The 18,959-nt window shown below is 39.3% G+C and overlaps 1 protein-coding gene across 2 annotated transcripts in view; it reads left to right on the top strand.

The window, feature by feature from the left end:
* The window catches only part of LOC122789991 (tumor necrosis factor ligand superfamily member 10-like), a 220,621-nt gene that overhangs the window by 131,149 nt on the left and 70,513 nt on the right, over positions 1 to 18,959 (top strand). For both annotated transcript variants that reach the window (XM_044057504.1, XM_044057503.1), the window contains exon 3: positions 17,591 to 17,627. In XM_044057504.1, coding sequence (XP_043913439.1) covers positions 17,591 to 17,627 — 37 coding nt within the window. The remainder of the gene's footprint in view (positions 1 to 17,590; positions 17,628 to 18,959) is intronic.

Genomic DNA, 18,959 nt, shown 5'->3' with positions numbered 1-18,959 from the left:
TCAATAAAAATTGACAATCATTAAAGACACAGTAAAATATTAACTTGCACCTAACTAATATTTAAAAATACTTATCAGTTGTCAAATGTAATAAACCAACATATATAAACACAAATAAAACACTTTGAAATGTGCTTTGAACTTCAGTATTCGCTAATACTTGTGTTGTATATTATTCTCACTAAACAATCATACTACTAATATATGAAAAAATATATATATATATAAAAATGTATATATATATAAAAAATTCAAATTGTACTTTCATTGCCTGTTAATAAATAACATATAAAAATAAAACATATGAAATTAACACACATTCTCCTATCTTGAAATAACACATAATTCTTTTTATAAACTACCCAATATAATGTTTTATTTGTGTTTATATATGTTGGTTTATTACATTTGACAATTGATAAGTATTTTTAAATATTAGTTAGGTGCAAGTTAATATTTTACTGTGTCTTTAATGATTGTCAATTTTTATTGAATGATTGGTTAATTAATGAAATTGACATTATACAAAAGGGGAGAATGCATTGTAAACGAACAACTCTGAAGATGCCTATGGTTTTTTAACCTTGGCGAAAGCGCTTAGTTGTTCGTGGACATCCAAGTGTAACTTTTGTGGATTATTGAGCATTAAACCGTTATTGGCCTCATTGTTTTGGTGGAAATTATTTTCTTTTTTTCTGTTGTTATTGGTCATTGACCAATTGCACCATTCTTATAAAGCTACTTTACTTCTTTTGGAATTGACAGGTATGATTCATCTGTTCGGACATAAGCACAGAGTGCTAATGTGACTTTGATTTCTTGCAGCAGTCTGTGGTTTACATAATCACAATAACTTTTCTGTGTTTCTGGGTGTGTAATCAGTTTAACAGTTTTAAAGATGTTTTCCAAAAATAAATAAATAATCCTCTCTACACTTTGAGCTATTGACAAAGTCTGGGAATTTGTTTTTTTCTAAAGTGAAGGTCAGCATTACAGCTCAGTAAATTGTCAGTCTGTGAGTAACTTCTGCTCAAATTAAAATGTCTGAATGTCAAATGGCTTTAGATTGGAGGGAAGTTTATTTTTATTTATTTTATTTTATTTTACATTTGTTTACCGGGAAAGTCCGACTGGGCACAGGTCCATTTTCAGCGGAGGCCCGGGGAGAAAAGCTCCAAAAATAACACAAAACAATATAATACATGAGAGAGAGAGAGACAGCACATTATGGATGTAGTACTCATACAATATGGCAGAGATTACATCTTGTAACAGTGAGAATCATTGCAGTACAGAATAAACTTAAAAACATTTTTTTTTTTACAGTTATAATTCCAGCAAGGCAAATATCAATGAGTTAAGTTTTTAGGAGAAAGTTGTTTGTACATAGCTGAAGCTCTAAAACAATCTTTTGGTATGGATTAACCTGAGGATTGACACAAGTTATATGTTTACACCAGTATGTAGCATTATAGTTTATGGTTTTGTTATTGATTTACTTTTTGCCGAGCAGTTGTTTGTTGATTTATTGATGGTCCTTTTGGTGGTGGGAAATTACATGGATGAATCCATCTCTATTATGATTTATTTTTCAAATATTTTGACTTCCAGACAATTTCATTCAGAGTGGGTGTCATGTGATTACTGAGGTTGCCTATTTTACATGTAGGGGCTTTTTGTGTGTGTGTGTGTGTGTGTGTGTGTGTGTGTGTGTGTGTGTGTGTGTGTGTGTGTGTGTGTGTGTAAGAGAGAGAGATTTAATATGTATACTGAATATAATTTTGCAAATGGAATTTTTAGTTAAACATGCCCCTCTTCTTGGGCAACTACACTTGAGTAACCAATATTAGATCTTAGCCATCCAGCTGGGAAAGGTTAGTATGTGGATTTTCCATCTGGTTTGATGAAGGCTATGCTACTTACCCAAAGACTACATTTATGGCTATCCATCCAGCCATCATGTTGCTGAACTACATTGTTTGATAATGAGAGGAGCTTTTTACAGAAGCTGAAGGTTTTTGTGTCAAGAACCTGTCCATAAAAAGTGGCTTGTTTATGTTGCAGTGAAGGCTGTGGTCTTTGTAGTGAGCAATTTAAGTATAACCAGTATTTCTGAGGTAGAGGAAGTCTCTTAAGGCAGGATCTTTCTTAGCCTGGAAAGCAAGCCAATGGTGAAATTTATAGGGGCCAGTGAGAGACAGAGGAAAGCAAGAAGCCTTTTAGTCTGTTTAGATAACTAAGTGAACTTAGTCCTTTGACCTTTTTTGGCAGAAATGGTTGTAGTCTTTCTTTTGGCAGGGTGTTTTGCTGAGGCACATGTCAAAAGGGGCATTGCACTCAATAATGGCTAAAGGAAGAATACAGGGATGTTATGACCTCTTTGTCCCTGGATGAGATACCCTTACTAATGAATTGGGCCATGTAAAAATCTTTCTTTACAACGGAGACAACGTGGTGGTCAAAAGTCAGGTTTCTATCAACCTGGGAGCCCAAGTACCATACGACTTATTGCATGCTTACAACATTGTTATTAATGTGATCATTTGTGGGGACATCACTCTCTTCAAAGGGGATAATGATGTATTTTTTGGCATTTAGCATGAGGCCATATTTCTGTCACCAGTTATTTGTTTGGGTGAGACCCTCTTGTAGCTTATTAAGACTTGTTTTATTAAGTCAATAATGTGAATTATTTACTTCAATGCAAATTTGTTGGGTTATTTTTGTGGATTATAGTATTGTAGGACTGCTAATGGTGACATTTTACGTAGTTGGACTGCTGGAATGGTTTTCCCAGTGAGAAATGCTAGTGCTGTAGTGAATATCTGTTTATTTGTAATATATATATATATATATATATATATATATATATATAGATATAGATATAGATATATAGATATATTAACTAAGATGTTAGAGTTAACTGTTAGATTAGAGAATTAGAATGAGAATTAGAATTTTAAGGCAAATATTAGGCATTTATTACATTTATTCATTGTTCAAATGCACCTACAGTACAGTCAGGAGATTGACTGTGGTCTTCCGGAGCAACAAAAGAGTTAACTATATGATATATTTTATATGCAGCCCCAAGACCATTTCTGTTCACTCAATGCGGCCCCAGCAAGCCAAAAGGTTGGACACCCCTGATCTAAAGAGTTACAAGAGTGAATGCATTCTTCAAGTCAAGTAACTAAGCACACCTTGCACTGTTGTTTTGATGCCCTAGAAGCTTCTTGCAGGGCAGCAGTCATTGGTTTTGTACTTAGAAGGCATGCATGGCTTAAGGAACAGCCCTTGCCAGACCATGTTAAATCTAAATTGTTGGATGCCCCCTTGCACAAAGACAATTTATTTGGCACTAAGGCAGAGGAGGTCTTAAAAAAGATGGGAAAAAAAAGCAAAATCTATGCAGACAGTTCAGGATTTCTTACAGGTCCAGCCACCCAGGTTGAGCAGGTATTGCCCCTCCAAGCACTGATCATTTTCTGCTCCTACCAGGTCAGTTCAGCCCAGACCCCATGGAAGCAGACCCCCCAGACAGCAGCCACAGGGAATGCAGAGATCTAAACAGTGGACTTCATCCACTTTACAAACAGGGACTTCTAAGCCACCCCCTTATGGTAAGAACTCACAATGACTCACCTCCCACCCCTCCCTCTGCCCACCTTCACTTACCCCTAGGAGGAAAACTTTCCTTTCACGCAAGCAACTGGGCCACCATTACCAACGACCACTGGGTTCTCAACATAGTGTCCCAGGAATACACGTTTTCTTTCCACACCCTTACAACTCCAAAATGGTTCCCAGATCTACCTCCAAACCAGTGGAGAGAGGCACAAAAGCAAGTCCTTTCTCTGTTCTCTGTAAATGCAATAGAGCATGTTCCTGCAGAACAGAAAGGCCGAGGTTTCTACTCCAGACTTTTCTGGTACCCGTAAAAGAAGGAACCTGGCACCCCATCCTCGATCTATCCATTCTAAACACCTTCCTGGTGATACCAAAACTCAAAATGCTCACCCTCCAGCAGCTGCTACCTATGCTCTCCAAGGATGCTTGGCTAGCCACCCTAGACCTAAAAGAGGCCTACCTCCACATTCCTATAAGGGAATCATGCAGGAAATATCTCTGTTTCAGGGCAGGATCTCAGCACTTTCAGTTCTCTGCACTTCTCTTTGACTTATCTACTGCTCCCAGAGTTTTCAAAAAATATCTGGCTCTGGCCATTGCCTTTTGCAGATACAGGAATATCCAGATTTACCCATACTTAGATGACTGCCTAATTCAGGCAGACAGTCAGGAAAAGCTGCTCAAGCACCTGGGCCCTACTAACCTCCCTAGGGTACACAATCAACAAAAAGGAATCAAGACAGGTACCCATACAAAGGATTGTATTCCTGGGAGCAAGCCTGGATACAGCATCCCAGATGGCATTCCATACACCAGAAAAGCAAACTTTCCTGACAGCCTACTTCTCTCAACTAGCCACCAGACCCCAGTTATCTGCAAGGAAAATCCTGCAAGCTCTGGGTTCATGGCATCTTGCATACTACTCATTCCATATGCCAGACTGCATATGAGGAAACTTCCGTGGTACCTAAAAAGCCTTTGGTATCAACACTCTCAAGACCTGGAGACTCTTATACCCATGATACCTTGCTTCAGAAAAGATTTTCTTTGGTGGGCAACAGCATGCTCCCACAACAAAGCACTACCTTTCTTACCACCCCGTGCCACCCAGACCTCCACCACAGATGCATCAGACTATGCCTGGGGTGCACACCTGGATGGCAGGTGCATACAGGGCCAATGGAGCCCAAAGCAAATCCATCTGCACATCAACAAAAAAGAGATGGTAGCTGTCCAGCATGCCTTGACAGCTTTCAAGCCCCTTCTCTCCCCAGGGGCTCACTTGATCAAAATAGACAATGCCACTGTGATGTGGTATATCAACAAGCAGGAAGGGACTCATTCCTACCCTCTATGCAGGCTGGCCATGACCCTTTAGCATACAGCCTCTGCCATGCAAGTCCACTTGTTAACACAGTTCTTACCAGGTTCTCTAAACTCTCTGGCAGACCACTTAAGCAGAAATCTTCTGGACCCACATGAGTGGCAGCTCAACTAAAGAACCTTCACCCTAATAACTCAGAAATGGGGCACCCCAAAGGTCGACCTCTTTGTCTCCCACACCATCAGCTCAGCAAGGTTTGCACCAGGGAGCATCACTGCATGGCTTGGAAGGTGGATGCCTTATCCTTCCCCTGGGTCAGTTTCTCTGTCTATGCATTTCCCCCACTACCTCTCAATACCAGAGTACTGCTCAAAATAAAGGAGGAAAAACCAAGGACAATTCTTATTGCTCTAGACTGGCCTTGCCAGCACTGGTACCCACTGCTGCGCAGCCTGTACCCACTGACACCATGGTATCTCACTTAAATTCCAACCCTCCTGGCCCAGAGAGAAGGAGAATTCCTGTATCCCCAATTACAGACCCTCAGTTTGGCAGCTTGGCTTATTCCCTAATAATCAATCTACCAACCTCAGTAAACAGGTTCTAGATGTTATATGTGAGGCCAGATGCCCTAGCACTAGAAAGTGTTATGCTGACAAATGGAAAAGGTTCTGCACATGGGTTCAGACTAAGGGAGCCAATACAGCACAGCCCTCCCTCCCTCTCATCCTGGATTACTTAGCTGACCTGCTACACAGTGGTCTCTTTTTCCTCTATTAAAATTCATGCCTCTGCTATCTCTGTTATTTCACCACCGAGCAGCCCCTTTTCTCACACCCTCTGATCAAACAGTTCCTAAGAGAGGCTAGCAACTTGAGGCCACACAGAAGAGCACCAACCCCAGCTTGGAACCTTAAATTTGTGTTGGGGAAGCCCACCCTGCCCCCCATTTGAACCAGCCCCTTCAGCAGAGCTAAAATTCTCTCATGGAAGGCAGCTTTTCTTCTGGCCATCACTTCAGCCAGAAGGGTCTCTGAGCTGCAAGCACTCATGGCTGTGGAACCCTTCATCATCTTCCATGCTAACAGGGTATCCCTCAGGACCAACCCATCCTTCATGCCCAAGGTAGTGTCCAGTGTGGCTCTCAACCAATCCATTAATTTGCCCACCTTTTTCCCTAACCCACAGAACAAGGGGGAAAAGATATTGCACTCTCTAGATGTGTACAGACAGATCAGATTCTATCTAGACAGGACTAAATCCTTTAGAAAGTCTGATCAATTCCTGGTTAGCTTTGCTGCAGAGGCAGAGGGAAAAGCCATCTACAAACAAACCATTTCCAAATGGATAGCACACTGCATCCATTTCTGCTACAAGCAACACAGAAAGCCTCCCCACAAGGGGGTAAGGACTCACTCCACCAGAGCAGCCACCACCTCTGCAGTTTTCCTCAGAGGAGTCCCCACCAGGGACATCCTGGAGGCTGCCACCTGGACATCTGTTCACATCTTTACCAAACATTACCACCTGCCTAGCTTCTCCAAATCCAGGGCAGGGTTTGCCTCTGCAGTCTTGCAGGGCATCCTTGCCAGTCCCTAGTTTCCTTGACTGCCTCCACCCATTTCCTCAGCTTTGGGAATCAACCCAAATGTGATGACTGCAACAGTGAAACATGAAGAACATAGTACAGTTGTGTACACTTACCATAAATGTAGATGTTCGAGTGTATTCACTGTTGCAGTCCTGGTTTCCATCCCTCCAGCCTCCTCATCTTTATTCTCTTTCCTTACAAGGGACATATGAGTATTTACTTCCACCAGAACCTTGCTCCCACTTGGGGGATCCCGAAAGGTTAGGGCAAGAAAAACTGATGTAATGGCATCGGCTGCCTTACTTTATACTACTAACAACCTGATGTCAGTCCTGAAGCAGCAGCAACCAATGCAGAAATACTAAGCCTCTTGTATTCGAGCCGGCCGACGGCTACCCTGGCAGGGATAAACTAAATGTGATGACTACAACAGTGAATACACTTGAACGTCTACATTTATGGTAAGTGTACACAACTGTACTTTCTGTGTGTTTAAGTTAATAAGTTATGGGGGTGTTCAAGGGGTTGTTTGTTTTTTGAGGGTTTGTAGTAAAACAAAAAGTCTTGTAAAATGTAACATAGGTTCAAATGGAGATGACAAGAAACAACTGTATCAACCTCTCAAAAATTAGTGGCTGCATATAACACAAAATATGGAAATACAGATTAAAAAAACTGTCATATATAAAAGGTGAGATTAATAACTTCTTATCATAATGGCTATACTATCCAAATTATCTTGGAATGTGAACAGCACCACAGTTATAGACAAAAAGGTAAAAGTGTTGAATTATGTTAGGAAATGCAAAGTGCAAATAGCAGTGCCACAAGAGATACATTTGGAAAGAAGTGAGCATATGAATTTGATAAAGAAGAGATTTCGGGATGGATATTCAGCACAATGTCAGGTGCCGAGGAAATGGGGAATAATGATATCAATTGTTAGAGATGCTCCAATAGTGATAGAAGAAGGGAAAAAGATAATAGTAGTAAATTGGTGATAGTAAGGGGCTACTGGCAAGGAGAAGGATTATGCTGGCATATATTTATATTCCAACTAAAACTGGTATTATATAACTTAAGACATTTTTGGGAGAAATAATCAGCTTTCAGCAAGGAATATTACTAATAAATGAGGACTAGAACTTGATTTGCAACAGTGAGGATGTGCCAGGGGTACCTAAACAGGGCAGATTTCTGAATAAATTTATGAAAATATTTGGTATGAAAGATGTGAATTCAGTTGTAGGAACTTTTAGAAAATTTACATATTATTCCACAAGGTAAAATAACTAGGCTAGACTTAACAGAAATCAACAGCTAAGATAAAAATGCAGAGTAATGAAAAAAATGAGAAACTGGTGCTTCCCTACCTTCCTGTTAAAAAGAGAGGAATTTAAAGAATGGGTAGTGGAAATTATTCAGGCGTCACTAGGGAAGACAGAAATTTCTTCAGAATTTATAGTTGGTGAGTTGGGTAAAATGAAAGTGGAGCTTTAAAATTGGTTAGAAATAAAAGAAAAGGAGATATGTTTAAGAAGTAAAAGGAATTATTTAGAGGGGTTGACAAAGGTTAAATTATTGCAGATTATGAGGAATCTCGCAGAACAAGAAGAGGCACAACTGCAGCGTGATGAACTGGGAGTGTATGAATAATATCCATGAGTTTAGACAGATTGCTGTTAAGCAACTGTGTTTTTTGATAATAACTCCAGAGCAAAGAAATTTTAGCACAACAGTTTAAGCAACAGAAAAATGTAGAGAGCCTGTAACAAGAAAAATAACCAGAGATCCTGTAGAGGTACAAGGCATATTTTGGAAATTTTATGAAAATATTTATAAAGCAGAGAAATGTGGAAATCAAGAAAAAGCACAGATGGCAATGTTTATGGAAGACTTAAGTATGCCAAGGTTAGAGGTATATGAGACTCAAGAATTAGCAGTTAAGACAGGAGGAGATGAGATAAAAATGGTAACATATAATCAATTGCAGGAAAGCCTCCAGGAATGAATAGTATTCCTGTGGAAGTCTGGAAGCTAGGAGGGAAGAAACTGATAAACATGTGCAAGGTTTTAACAGTATTTTATAAGGAGTGGAAGCACCAACATCCTTGAAGAAAACAGTGGTGGCTGTAATACCTAAGGACAACAAAGACCCATCAGACTCAGCTTCATATAGGCCCATTTCAATATTATACCATGATTATAAATTGTTTATGTCTATAATAGCTAAAATAATGACAAACGTGTTGCCAAAATTGATAGCTATGGATCTGTATAGTTTTGTAGAGGGGAGGCAAACATTTGACCGCATCAAAAGAACAATAATGATCTAGAGGTAAGCAGAATGCAAGAAAATACCACTGTTGATGGTGGGTCTTGATGCAGAGAGAGCATTCGTCAGAGTAAGCTGGGACTTTAGGAATAGGGCAATGGAAGCATTTGCATTCCATGATACAATAATAAGGCTAAGTAGGAGTATATATATGGGGGATCATAGGCAAAAATTAAAGGGGGAGGGTTCCTCTTTGAGAAGTTGTGCCTGAACAGACAAACCAGGTAGGATATATTCTTTCCCCTTTGTTATTTGCTTTATATTTAGAGCCATTGGCAAAGAAAATAAGGGACTCTCAGAAATTCCAGGATATAATTAGTATGGTAATCAAGAAAAGTTGGCTTTACTTGCAGACAATATTATTTTGTACCAAATAAAAACATCAAAAGACATCTCAGTGAAGATAAAGCAAAGACTATAGCTATAAAATATATACCCACACGTGAATTAAATTAGTATTACCCATATTTAGGGGGACATGATAAATCGAAGTATTTAGGAGTATGGATTAAAAATAATTCTGTTATAGCAGTTAAGGATATGTGGGAAGACACTAAATAAAAGATAATACGAAAACTGAGAAAGTGGAAGATTTTGTTTATGGATATGGATAGCAAGATACAAGCAGTGAACATATTTTTAGTCCCTTTAGTTTTATATACAGCTCAGGCATATTTTTATCAACCAGAGGATCCTTTATGGAAAAAAATAATTAATAAAGAGTTGAAGAAATTTATCTGAGAGGGGAAGTGGTCAAGAGTCAAGTACAATAAGTTGATCCTTCTAATAGAACATTGTGGTTTAGGATTACTTGATATGAGGGGGATATGTTAGATCTGCACAGTTAAGGCTCATATACATAATACAAGCAGAAGGCTACAATTCAAAGTGGAAAGGGATAATGATGAGGTGGGGTGAGGAGTTCAGGAAATAAGGAGAAAGTGGGATTTTGGATGCAGATCCTTAAGGAGAATAACAGCAGTCATACAGAATATTATAGTCATAAAGAATCAAAGTATTCTAAGAACTAAGCTAACTTGAGAATGGAGAAAGGAGATTTTGCTGATAGGGATGACTGCAATTAGGGGTACAGAGAGTAGCCAAGAGGGAGCTGGAATTTACTGGAGAAAACTGACAAAGGAACCAAGGTACTAGGAGAAAATAACTAGAGAGGGTAAGGTAATAGAATGGGAAGAGGCCAAGAAGTCATTTGGACTGCAGGCTAGAGACTGCCTTCCCCATCAAGGATTGATATCAGAGTATAGACAAAGAAAAAGGAATACAGGAATCGTAAGTGAAAGACCTGTTCTGACAGAGTTTTTAGTTGAATCTAGGACAGAAGCTGCTGTTAAAAAGGGATAATTAGTAGGGCATGTAAAATATTGCACAATAGCTATAAGAACCAATCAGAGGAGGTAAAAAATTGGGAAGAGAGATTTTATAAGCAATTCATAAGAAAACAATGTGGGGGCTAGAAGATGTAGGATTTTTGCCTGGAAGTGTTTTAATAGGTATTTTTATACCCCAAGCAGACTCCAAAGAATTTTTCCTCTGAAAGATGGTAAATATTGGAGGTGTGTAGGGGACTAAAGAGGTAACTGAGAACATATTTTAGGAGTGCAATGAGTTGACCGACTTTAAAAATTCCCTACAGAGTACTTTGTCCGAAGTATTCGGTGAGCAAATGGGTGTAACTAAAGGAATGATTCTTTTGATCTGGGATACATGATCTGAATTGCCTATACATAGTAAAGCTTTCTTATGTTTAATTATGATGGCTGCCAAAAAGCAATTACTAGAAAATGAAATTCAAAAGTCTAAACCAATTGTATTTGAAGAACTGAATATTGTAACAGAGGTAAAATAACTTGAAGTAGAATCTTTATTAAAGGGTAGCAGTAAATTGCATAGAAAAAATGGAAATTGTGGGAACAATACTTGCAGAATAATATTTTGGATGAAGAGTAGTGAAGTTTAAGGGAAGGGCAGGTAGTAATTTCTCAGTTTATGTAATGTTGGATTGATGATAGTTATAAAAACATACATGTGATGTATAATGTTTGTAACTGGGAACACGTCTTAAGCGATATAGCAGTGTAAAAATATGTTATTTAAGAACAGACACTTGAGTGACCTTGTAACACTGCTGTTTTAACTTAGCTATTTATTGCTGTTTTATTAAATGCTTTTGTTTGGTCAGAAGCAAGGTTTTAAATGTCTGGCAACATAAAAGTGCAAAAAGCACTAAAATCGTAGTACTATAGTGTACTTAAAAGTAAGAAACAAGCACATAATGACTGAGGTTTGGTATAAAATGACAGGGGCTTGCTATAATGGTTAATGTGTTTGACTCACAGACATTAGGTATAGTGTTTGATTCTCACCTTGGGGAAAGAAAATGGCTAGGCTTAGGATGGCCTAGTAAATAGCTATGAACTTGTGGGTGAGAGGTTGGCATAATGGTTAAAGTATTTACCTTACAAACACAAGGTGCAAGGTTTGATCCTCACATTGGGTAATTGGCTAGGTTTAAAATGATAATAATCTATGAACATGTAGGGGCTAAACAAGAACTTTTATTTAAAAAAAAATATTGTCACGCTATGTTTGGTGACCAGCTTGCACATGCCTAACCAGGCATGTTTTATCTATACATAGCACAAGCATTCATGATGTTAACCCCATAGCCAGGGACACCTGTTGTCCGAGGCTAACATTTGGTTATTGTTTATGATATATGAAAAGTGGACAATGAATAGTGAACTATAATCTGCTGGGTTTCATAGTTAATAATCAACATTATTATGACTAAACTGGAAATCCCATGATGAACACAACCCAAATGATTTTTGCAGGGGTCACTTTTTGTAAATATACTAACACTGATTATTTGCCCTTAGATAAGAAAAAGACTTCCTTACCTAAAAGTCAAACTTCAGCATTCTCAACAAACTTGAGCCAAAATATGTGACTGACAAGAGATTTGACTGAAAAGATTCACCAAACCTTGTTCTAAATAAAACAGAGTTGGTGTAACCCATGTATTCCTTGTGCTGTTATCATAAGACAGCTGCAGATTCTGTTTGCCCTTTGGAGAGGAGGTGATGCATGCAGTGATACAGTTGTTTTTACCAATCTGCTTGAATTGCCAAGCCTTGCTATACGGGAAGCCTAGTACCCTCTCCTAGAGGTATTCAGTGCAGTAACCGTCCAGTAATGTCGCTCAGTTTTACAATATGCAGTTGGCTGAAACATTCATATATCAAATGAGGGCGCTAAGGCTGTGGGTTTGCCTTTGCTTTGAGGTATGAGAACCTTGGATGCAAGGTGCGAAGCTCACCCCATGGGTGGTGTTGTTGAAGGCTTGCCCTACGTTTGAAAAATATGTAATTCTGAAAAAAAAAGAATGTCCTTTTTTTTTTCAAACTGACACACTTTTCAGGAACATGTTTTTCAGTCGACTACCATGGAACCCTTCACTGCAGATGTAACTGTACAGTGGTCTGTATTCAGTGAACTTCTGTGGAGCCCTTCATCGCAGGGGCAGCTGCACAAAGGTCTGTTGCTGCATATGCTGAATTCCTTTCTCTGATTCCTGGCATCACAAGAGAATTGCAATAACTGTGCTGTATGCCAATTCTTATTTCATGGGGATTTTTTTCAGTGTAGCAGTCAAGCACTGTCTTATTTAGATTTGAATTAAAAATGCTTTTAGCACGCTAGCCAGCTCTTGAAATATTACTGTGAATACAAAGCAGAAATTTCCCAATTACCCTCCTATTAGTTTTTACCTTATGTAAACTCATAAGCTTTCTGAAAAATCGGTAAACCATTTTGCTACTCATGTTGTAAGTATTCAGTCTTTTAGAAGCAGCTTAGAAGACTTTTTGCTAAGTTTCCAATGTTAAGTTTTCTTATCTCACATCACAGCATGCTTGATAGAAATGGGAAAGAGTGAGGAAGAATAAGTTCCCGAATGAGAAGTTTATTTTTTTAAACAATAGTGAATTAAGATGTGAGAACAGAGTGTATAGTACTTAAGCACAGATTGGGGCATGGCACATTAGACTAGGGTAAGGGATAACAGTAGGTCTATTAGGATCTAGAGGTATACAGTGCAGTAACCACACAGTTTATTGATTGATCAATGATTACATTGGTATGTCAAGCAATTAACATGATCTCCTTTCCCGTAATGACTAGTGTGTCAGTATAAGTCAAAGCTTTTTGAATTCTACTTAGGGTGACGTCTTTGTGATAGAGGTGAAAAAAATTAGTTGTATCAAACAAAAGTATTCTTCATCTTCTTTCGGCTTTTCCCAGTTAGGGGTCGCAACAGCAGATCACCTGTTTGCTCATGATTGGCAGTGGAGTTTTATGGTATCGAGTTGCCAGCCCGGCACCCAACCTTCCACAGAGGGCACGCACATGCACGCACTTATGCCTAAGGCCAATTTAGAGTGTCCAATCCACCTACAGCATGTCTTTGGGATGTGGGAGGAAAACAGAGCACCTGGAGGAAACCCACGCGACCACAAGGATGACATGCAGACTCCACACAGAAGGCACCCCAACCGAGAATTGAACCAGAGAACCTCTTGCTGTGAGGTGGCAACGCTAACTGCTGCACCACCATGGCTATCAAACAAAAGTACAGTAAGGAAAATAAAATTTTCTTTCAGTGTAGAGTGAGATCTAATGTGGGTTGTACACAATAAGAAAATGGTGCCAAAAGGATTTTATTTTGTGGACTGGACAATCTCTTCTGTTATAAAATGGAGTTCTGTTGGCAGCCTTTTGCATCAGATCACGTTGCAGTAATTAAGGGAATCTGTCCTTCCCCATTGTTGTGTGTTCTCCGAGTTAGCATATATATAATTAACAGGGGTGCCCCCCACTTGGGAAGTGCAGTGGGCTTGCCCCTGCAAAAAAAATTATTTTAATTTTTTTCATGTTCGATCATTTTACAGTTCAGTGTAAAATGATCAGTCTGATGTGTTCGCTCTTATGAGTATTCTCAGTTTGCTGATACACTCATATAAAACTTACATTTATAAATTTAAATAAGGTGTCACAGTGGCACAGCAGATAGTGTTGTCTCCTCACAGCAAGAGCTTCACCAGTTTGATTTTCAGTTGGAGTGCATTCTGTGCAGATTCTGCATGTCCTCCCTGTGTTTGTGTGGGTTTCCACTGGGTGCTCCAGTTTCCCCCTTATTACAAAGACAGTAGGTGTATTGGATAATCTAAACTGGCATAGGTGAGAATGTGTGGAGTGAATGAACTACTGCAGCAGGGCTAGCCACCCAGCAGTATAAACCTTGGATCTAGATAATTGCCACTGTTGAAGTATCACCCTGACCCCATGTGCAAAAATGGGAAAAGAGCTTGTGGATGTTTATATATATATATATATATATATATATATATATATATATATATATATATATATTACATATAGAGATAGATACATTTTATGTACACATACTCACACACGTGTGCGTGCGTGTATGTGTGTGTGTGTGTGTGTGTGTGTGTGTGTGTGTGTGTGTATATGTATATATATATATATATATATATATATATATATATATATATATATATATATATGTTCCATTCAGAAGCTCGAAATACTGAAATCTCGAATTTCAGTATTTCAAGCCCAAGAAGCTGAATCCACATAATAGCGAAAGTTTAGAAGCACAAAAATTCAAAACCTCGAATACCAGAGGTTTTGAATTTCGCGCTTCTAAAGTTCTGCTATGATTATGTATTCAGGTAAGTGCGTGCGTGTGTTAAGGGGTTTGGGAAGGGAGCTGTGGTGTGTGTCAGTGTGTTTTGTTGCTGTGATATATGTGTGTGTGTGTGTGTGTGTGTGTGTGTGTGTGTGTGTGTGTGTGTGTGTGTGTGTGTGTGTGTGTGTGTGTGTGTGCAAAGAGAAAGTAGCTTGTGTGGTGGTGTTTTGTGTGTGTTTGTATGTATTGTGACCTCAGAGTGAGAATATTTAAGTAGGGGGATGTGGGGGGGGGCAGGGTGGCTTGCCCCACTGCTTTCATGTAGTAGAGTGATTGTGTGTGTTTGTGGGGTGGATGGTGTGTGTGTGTGTGTGTGTGTGTGTGTGTGTGTGTGTGTGTGTGTGTGTGTGTAGTAAAACCGCAAAATTCAAAACTTCCAGTATTCGAGGTTTTGAATTTCGTGGCTTTTAGTTTTCGTTGTTTTGTGGATTCCACTTCTTGGGCTCGAGATACTGAAATTCGAGATTTCAGTATTTCGAGCTTCTGAAGTGAATCCATATATATATATATATATATATGCTTCCCCTTCAGAAAGTCGAACGGTTGAAATCTTGAAATGCATATGGCCGAAGCCATATGCTTGAATTTCAGAAGTTCAACCTTCTGAAAGGGAAATTAAAAAAAACAACAAAACACAAAACAATGTTTCTGCAGGGGGCAAGCCCCCCTGCACCCCCCACCCCCCGCTACCGCTACTTATTTATTCCAACTCCGATATCGCACTACAGCACAGAAAGGGAAATCTCCCATTCTGCGCTGTATGCCAATCCCCATTCAGAAGATCGAGCTTCTGAAATTTCGAGCATATGGTCTCGACCATATGCATTTCGAGATTTCAGCCGTTCGACCTTCTGAAGGGGAACCATATATATATATATATATATATATATATATATATATATATATATATATATATATATATATATATGAATGTATCAGTCAATCCGTATAACTGCAGTGTTTTCACCAAATCATTACCTGCCAGGTACTGGCTCTACTGTTACTTGGAAATGATGATAAAGCAGGTAACAGATGATAAAGCAGGTAACAGAAAATGAAGGAACTGATATATGCTTATGTATGTGTGTGCTTTATGCAAATAATGTTGCAGTTTAGACTAAACATTCAGACCTGCAGATTGTAAAGCTGCCAGCACATAAATCCAGAAGTTTTCTTGGCCCTTAATACACTGTCAGTGTTGAACAAAAGAGAAGACTGTAGTGCAGGGTTATGTCAGCTGCATGGGGCAGTGGGATAAATGTCTGGCTATTACCCAGATTCTCCAAAATTAAGTAGTGGTACCAGCAATGTAGGACAGAGGTTTGTTAGGGAAGAGAGTGAGCAGCTGACCTGTCCAGGGTGGTAAGAGGAGGTGGCCTGATCTGCTGCATTGGAAGCATGAATACTGAGCAGGTCATTCATTTAGTATCTCAGCTTTTTCACTGTCCTCTGCTAACTGCCTTTCCCTGACAATTTTCGTTAATCCTCACTGTCCCTCACTTTTGTCCTTAATTGCTCACGTATAGGTCTGAGAAAGGTTTGTATTCTTGAATAAACTGTCTGTCCTTCCATCTGGCTGAACTTTTGACTTTTCTGAATGTCTTTCCTGCTTCCTTCCACTTTAATGAGTATTGTTTTCTGCCTTCCACTTTCTGTGTTCTGTGAAGCCCATAGTAACTGAAGCCCCATAGACACTCCTCTTTGTTATGCATTATTAATTCTACATTTTATAGTCACTAATTAAAAATGTTTGTGAACTTGATAAGTTGCCATTCACTGACACAATTTTATCAAATTAAATTCTTACTAAGGAATATAATGGTGATTTTTTTTTAAATCTATATTTTGTAATAGTCCATTCAGGTCTTTAGTATTGTTTTGGTCCTTTACTCACACCTGTGCAGGGCCAAACCATATTCTGATTAACTCCTTTGTTCCCTTATGTAAGCCAGCTGTAGCCACTGCCCAGTGGCTTGTTTTAATTTTAATGCAATTAACCATCCTACACATTCAGCCTGGTGAGCATTTTAGTGTATGGGGTGCAGTGATTGTAGAGATGGGAGTCATGTATTCATGTAAGCAGCATCCCATGTGAATGTCATACACCCCATAGGGAGCTGCTGCTCTTGCTAGGTTCCTACTCTCCAGTAGAACATAATTAGCAGGATGGCACCTCAGTATTCGTCCATGTATGGATGAGTCAACAAATGCTGCCTACTCCATCCATCCTGGCCATCTCCTGCAGTGCCCAGGCTTGTCAGCTGACACCATGTAAACTGAGGTGTAATGAGGGCTCCAACCTTCTATGTAGTGGACACAGCTGTGAGTTCTCATGCATTTACTGAATGGGAAATACATCCAGTAGGGCGTAACATTACTTGAAGAATCCAACTAAGCAGCTGAGGGAGTAGGTGATGTGGGTGGCACTTTCATAGATTTACCAGGTAACCAAAAGAGTGTTTCTTTTTACTTCTAAGGTACAATGGCCCCAGCAGTGATGATCACAGTTGAGGTGAGGTTGTCTCTCATGAATAAAGCAATCTTTCTTTGCATTTACTTGCATGTACTTCTTTCCACTTTTTGCAGATAAAAGTCCATTTATTCAAATAGATGTCATCTGACTGTCATAGGTGCTCTGTAGCTAAAATGTAGCATGTCTGCTGACTGATACGATAGGTACTGAAGGTGCAAAAAAGGCACACTTTTTTGCTGAGCCAGAAGTCTCAGGGGTGGGGCATAAAATGATACAGCTATTCCTGCCACTGAGGAGAATTTACTTAGTAGCAGACAAGGACAGCAGACCTCTTTGAGTAACAAAGATCAGGATAAAGTACTTTTGTCCCTAATACTAAGTAACTGATCAGAGGATATGTTTTCATGGGACCCTGATGGCAGTATCTTTGTTTATTGTTTCAGGAGGCAGAGGCTGTTGTTGGACAGCACGTGTTGAAAGGTAAGTCCCTTTTTTGAAGATTTTGTATAACTGTCTTTACATGTCAACTTTCTTTCAGCCTGTCTCATCACTTTGTGAATCCTTAATTGACAGACAACTTCACCAGTAGCTAGACAACATCACAATAGGATATGGTGGAAAAGTAAAATTACATCGCCATCGATATTCCCAGATTTTTTTCAGTTCTTTTTAGCATGCAGTTTTTGTTTAGACAGAAACTGACTGTTCTACAACATAAAAACACAAGAATTTTCATCCATCTCTGTTTACCCTGTGAATTCCTTCAGCATGAGAGGGGGGTTGATACCTGGTACTGCTCAGAGAGAGAGAGTGCCAATATCTCAATCTACAGTGAATAAGGGGAAAGGCTTCATTATACCAATCCATGACCATGTTTCATGAACATTTCTTGTTTTAGAGAAGCACATGTCCAAAAATCAAGTAAGATGTACCCACTTTGCTGCAAACCTGAGACAGAACGTCTCCAAGGAGATGCCCATAGTGTATGAGGTCCTGGGTAACGAGCTGAAATAGTTCAGTTGGGAGAGCGTTAGACTGAAAACTGAAGATCTGAAGATCTAGCGCAGTACAGCCACTACCAGGCTAATATTTACTCTACTTCTGCAGTGTAGATCGTCTGCATGCCAAGTATTGTTCAATTCCAGCTGATTAATACTCCCCTTGATATGCAGTACTGTCCAAGTAGATCATCTGCATGCCCAGTATTGTTCAATTCCAGCTGATTAATACTCCCCTTGATATGCAGTACTGTCCAAGTAGATCATCTGCATGCCCAGTATTGTTCAATTCCAGCTGATTAATACGCCCCTTGATATGCAGTACTGTCCAGAACATGCACAAGCACGTATGCACGTACACACACCCAGATGTGTAGTGTCAGACCAGATTTTGTGCTTACATATACCCTGCCTTTTAAACAGCTTACAGTAATATAGCTTTTGGAATGTTGCTTAACATCAGGACTGCAACAACGTTAAACAGGGTGAGCATAGTACAGTTTAGGTAATTTACAGTAGTAGAAAATGTTTGACTATGTCCACTGTTGCAGTCATACTTTCCTGCCTGTCATTCCCACTAATTGGGTAGTACAAGGACAGGCTGGGTGCCTACTACCCTTCCCCCTAATTTCCCTAGACCCCTTAATCATGCCTCCTTTCTTTTTCAGATGGCTTAAGGAGCACTGCAGTTCTGCACTAAACCTCCAGGTCTTTGTCATAAGTACATGTTAATGTTATACTCTTGCATACTAGGCATATACACTAAAGATTAGTAAACAGTCTCTATACCTAATCTGTTCTGTAATTAGGAGTA

The sequence above is a fragment of the Protopterus annectens genome, chromosome 15.part0, assembly GCF_019279795.1.
Source record: "Protopterus annectens isolate FY-2018-M chromosome 15.part0, PAN1.0, whole genome shotgun sequence".
Lineage (NCBI taxonomy): Eukaryota > Metazoa > Chordata > Ceratodontiformes > Protopteridae > Protopterus > Protopterus annectens.
Note: the sequence above shows the minus strand (reverse complement) of the source record. Positions and strands in the feature narration are given on the sequence as shown.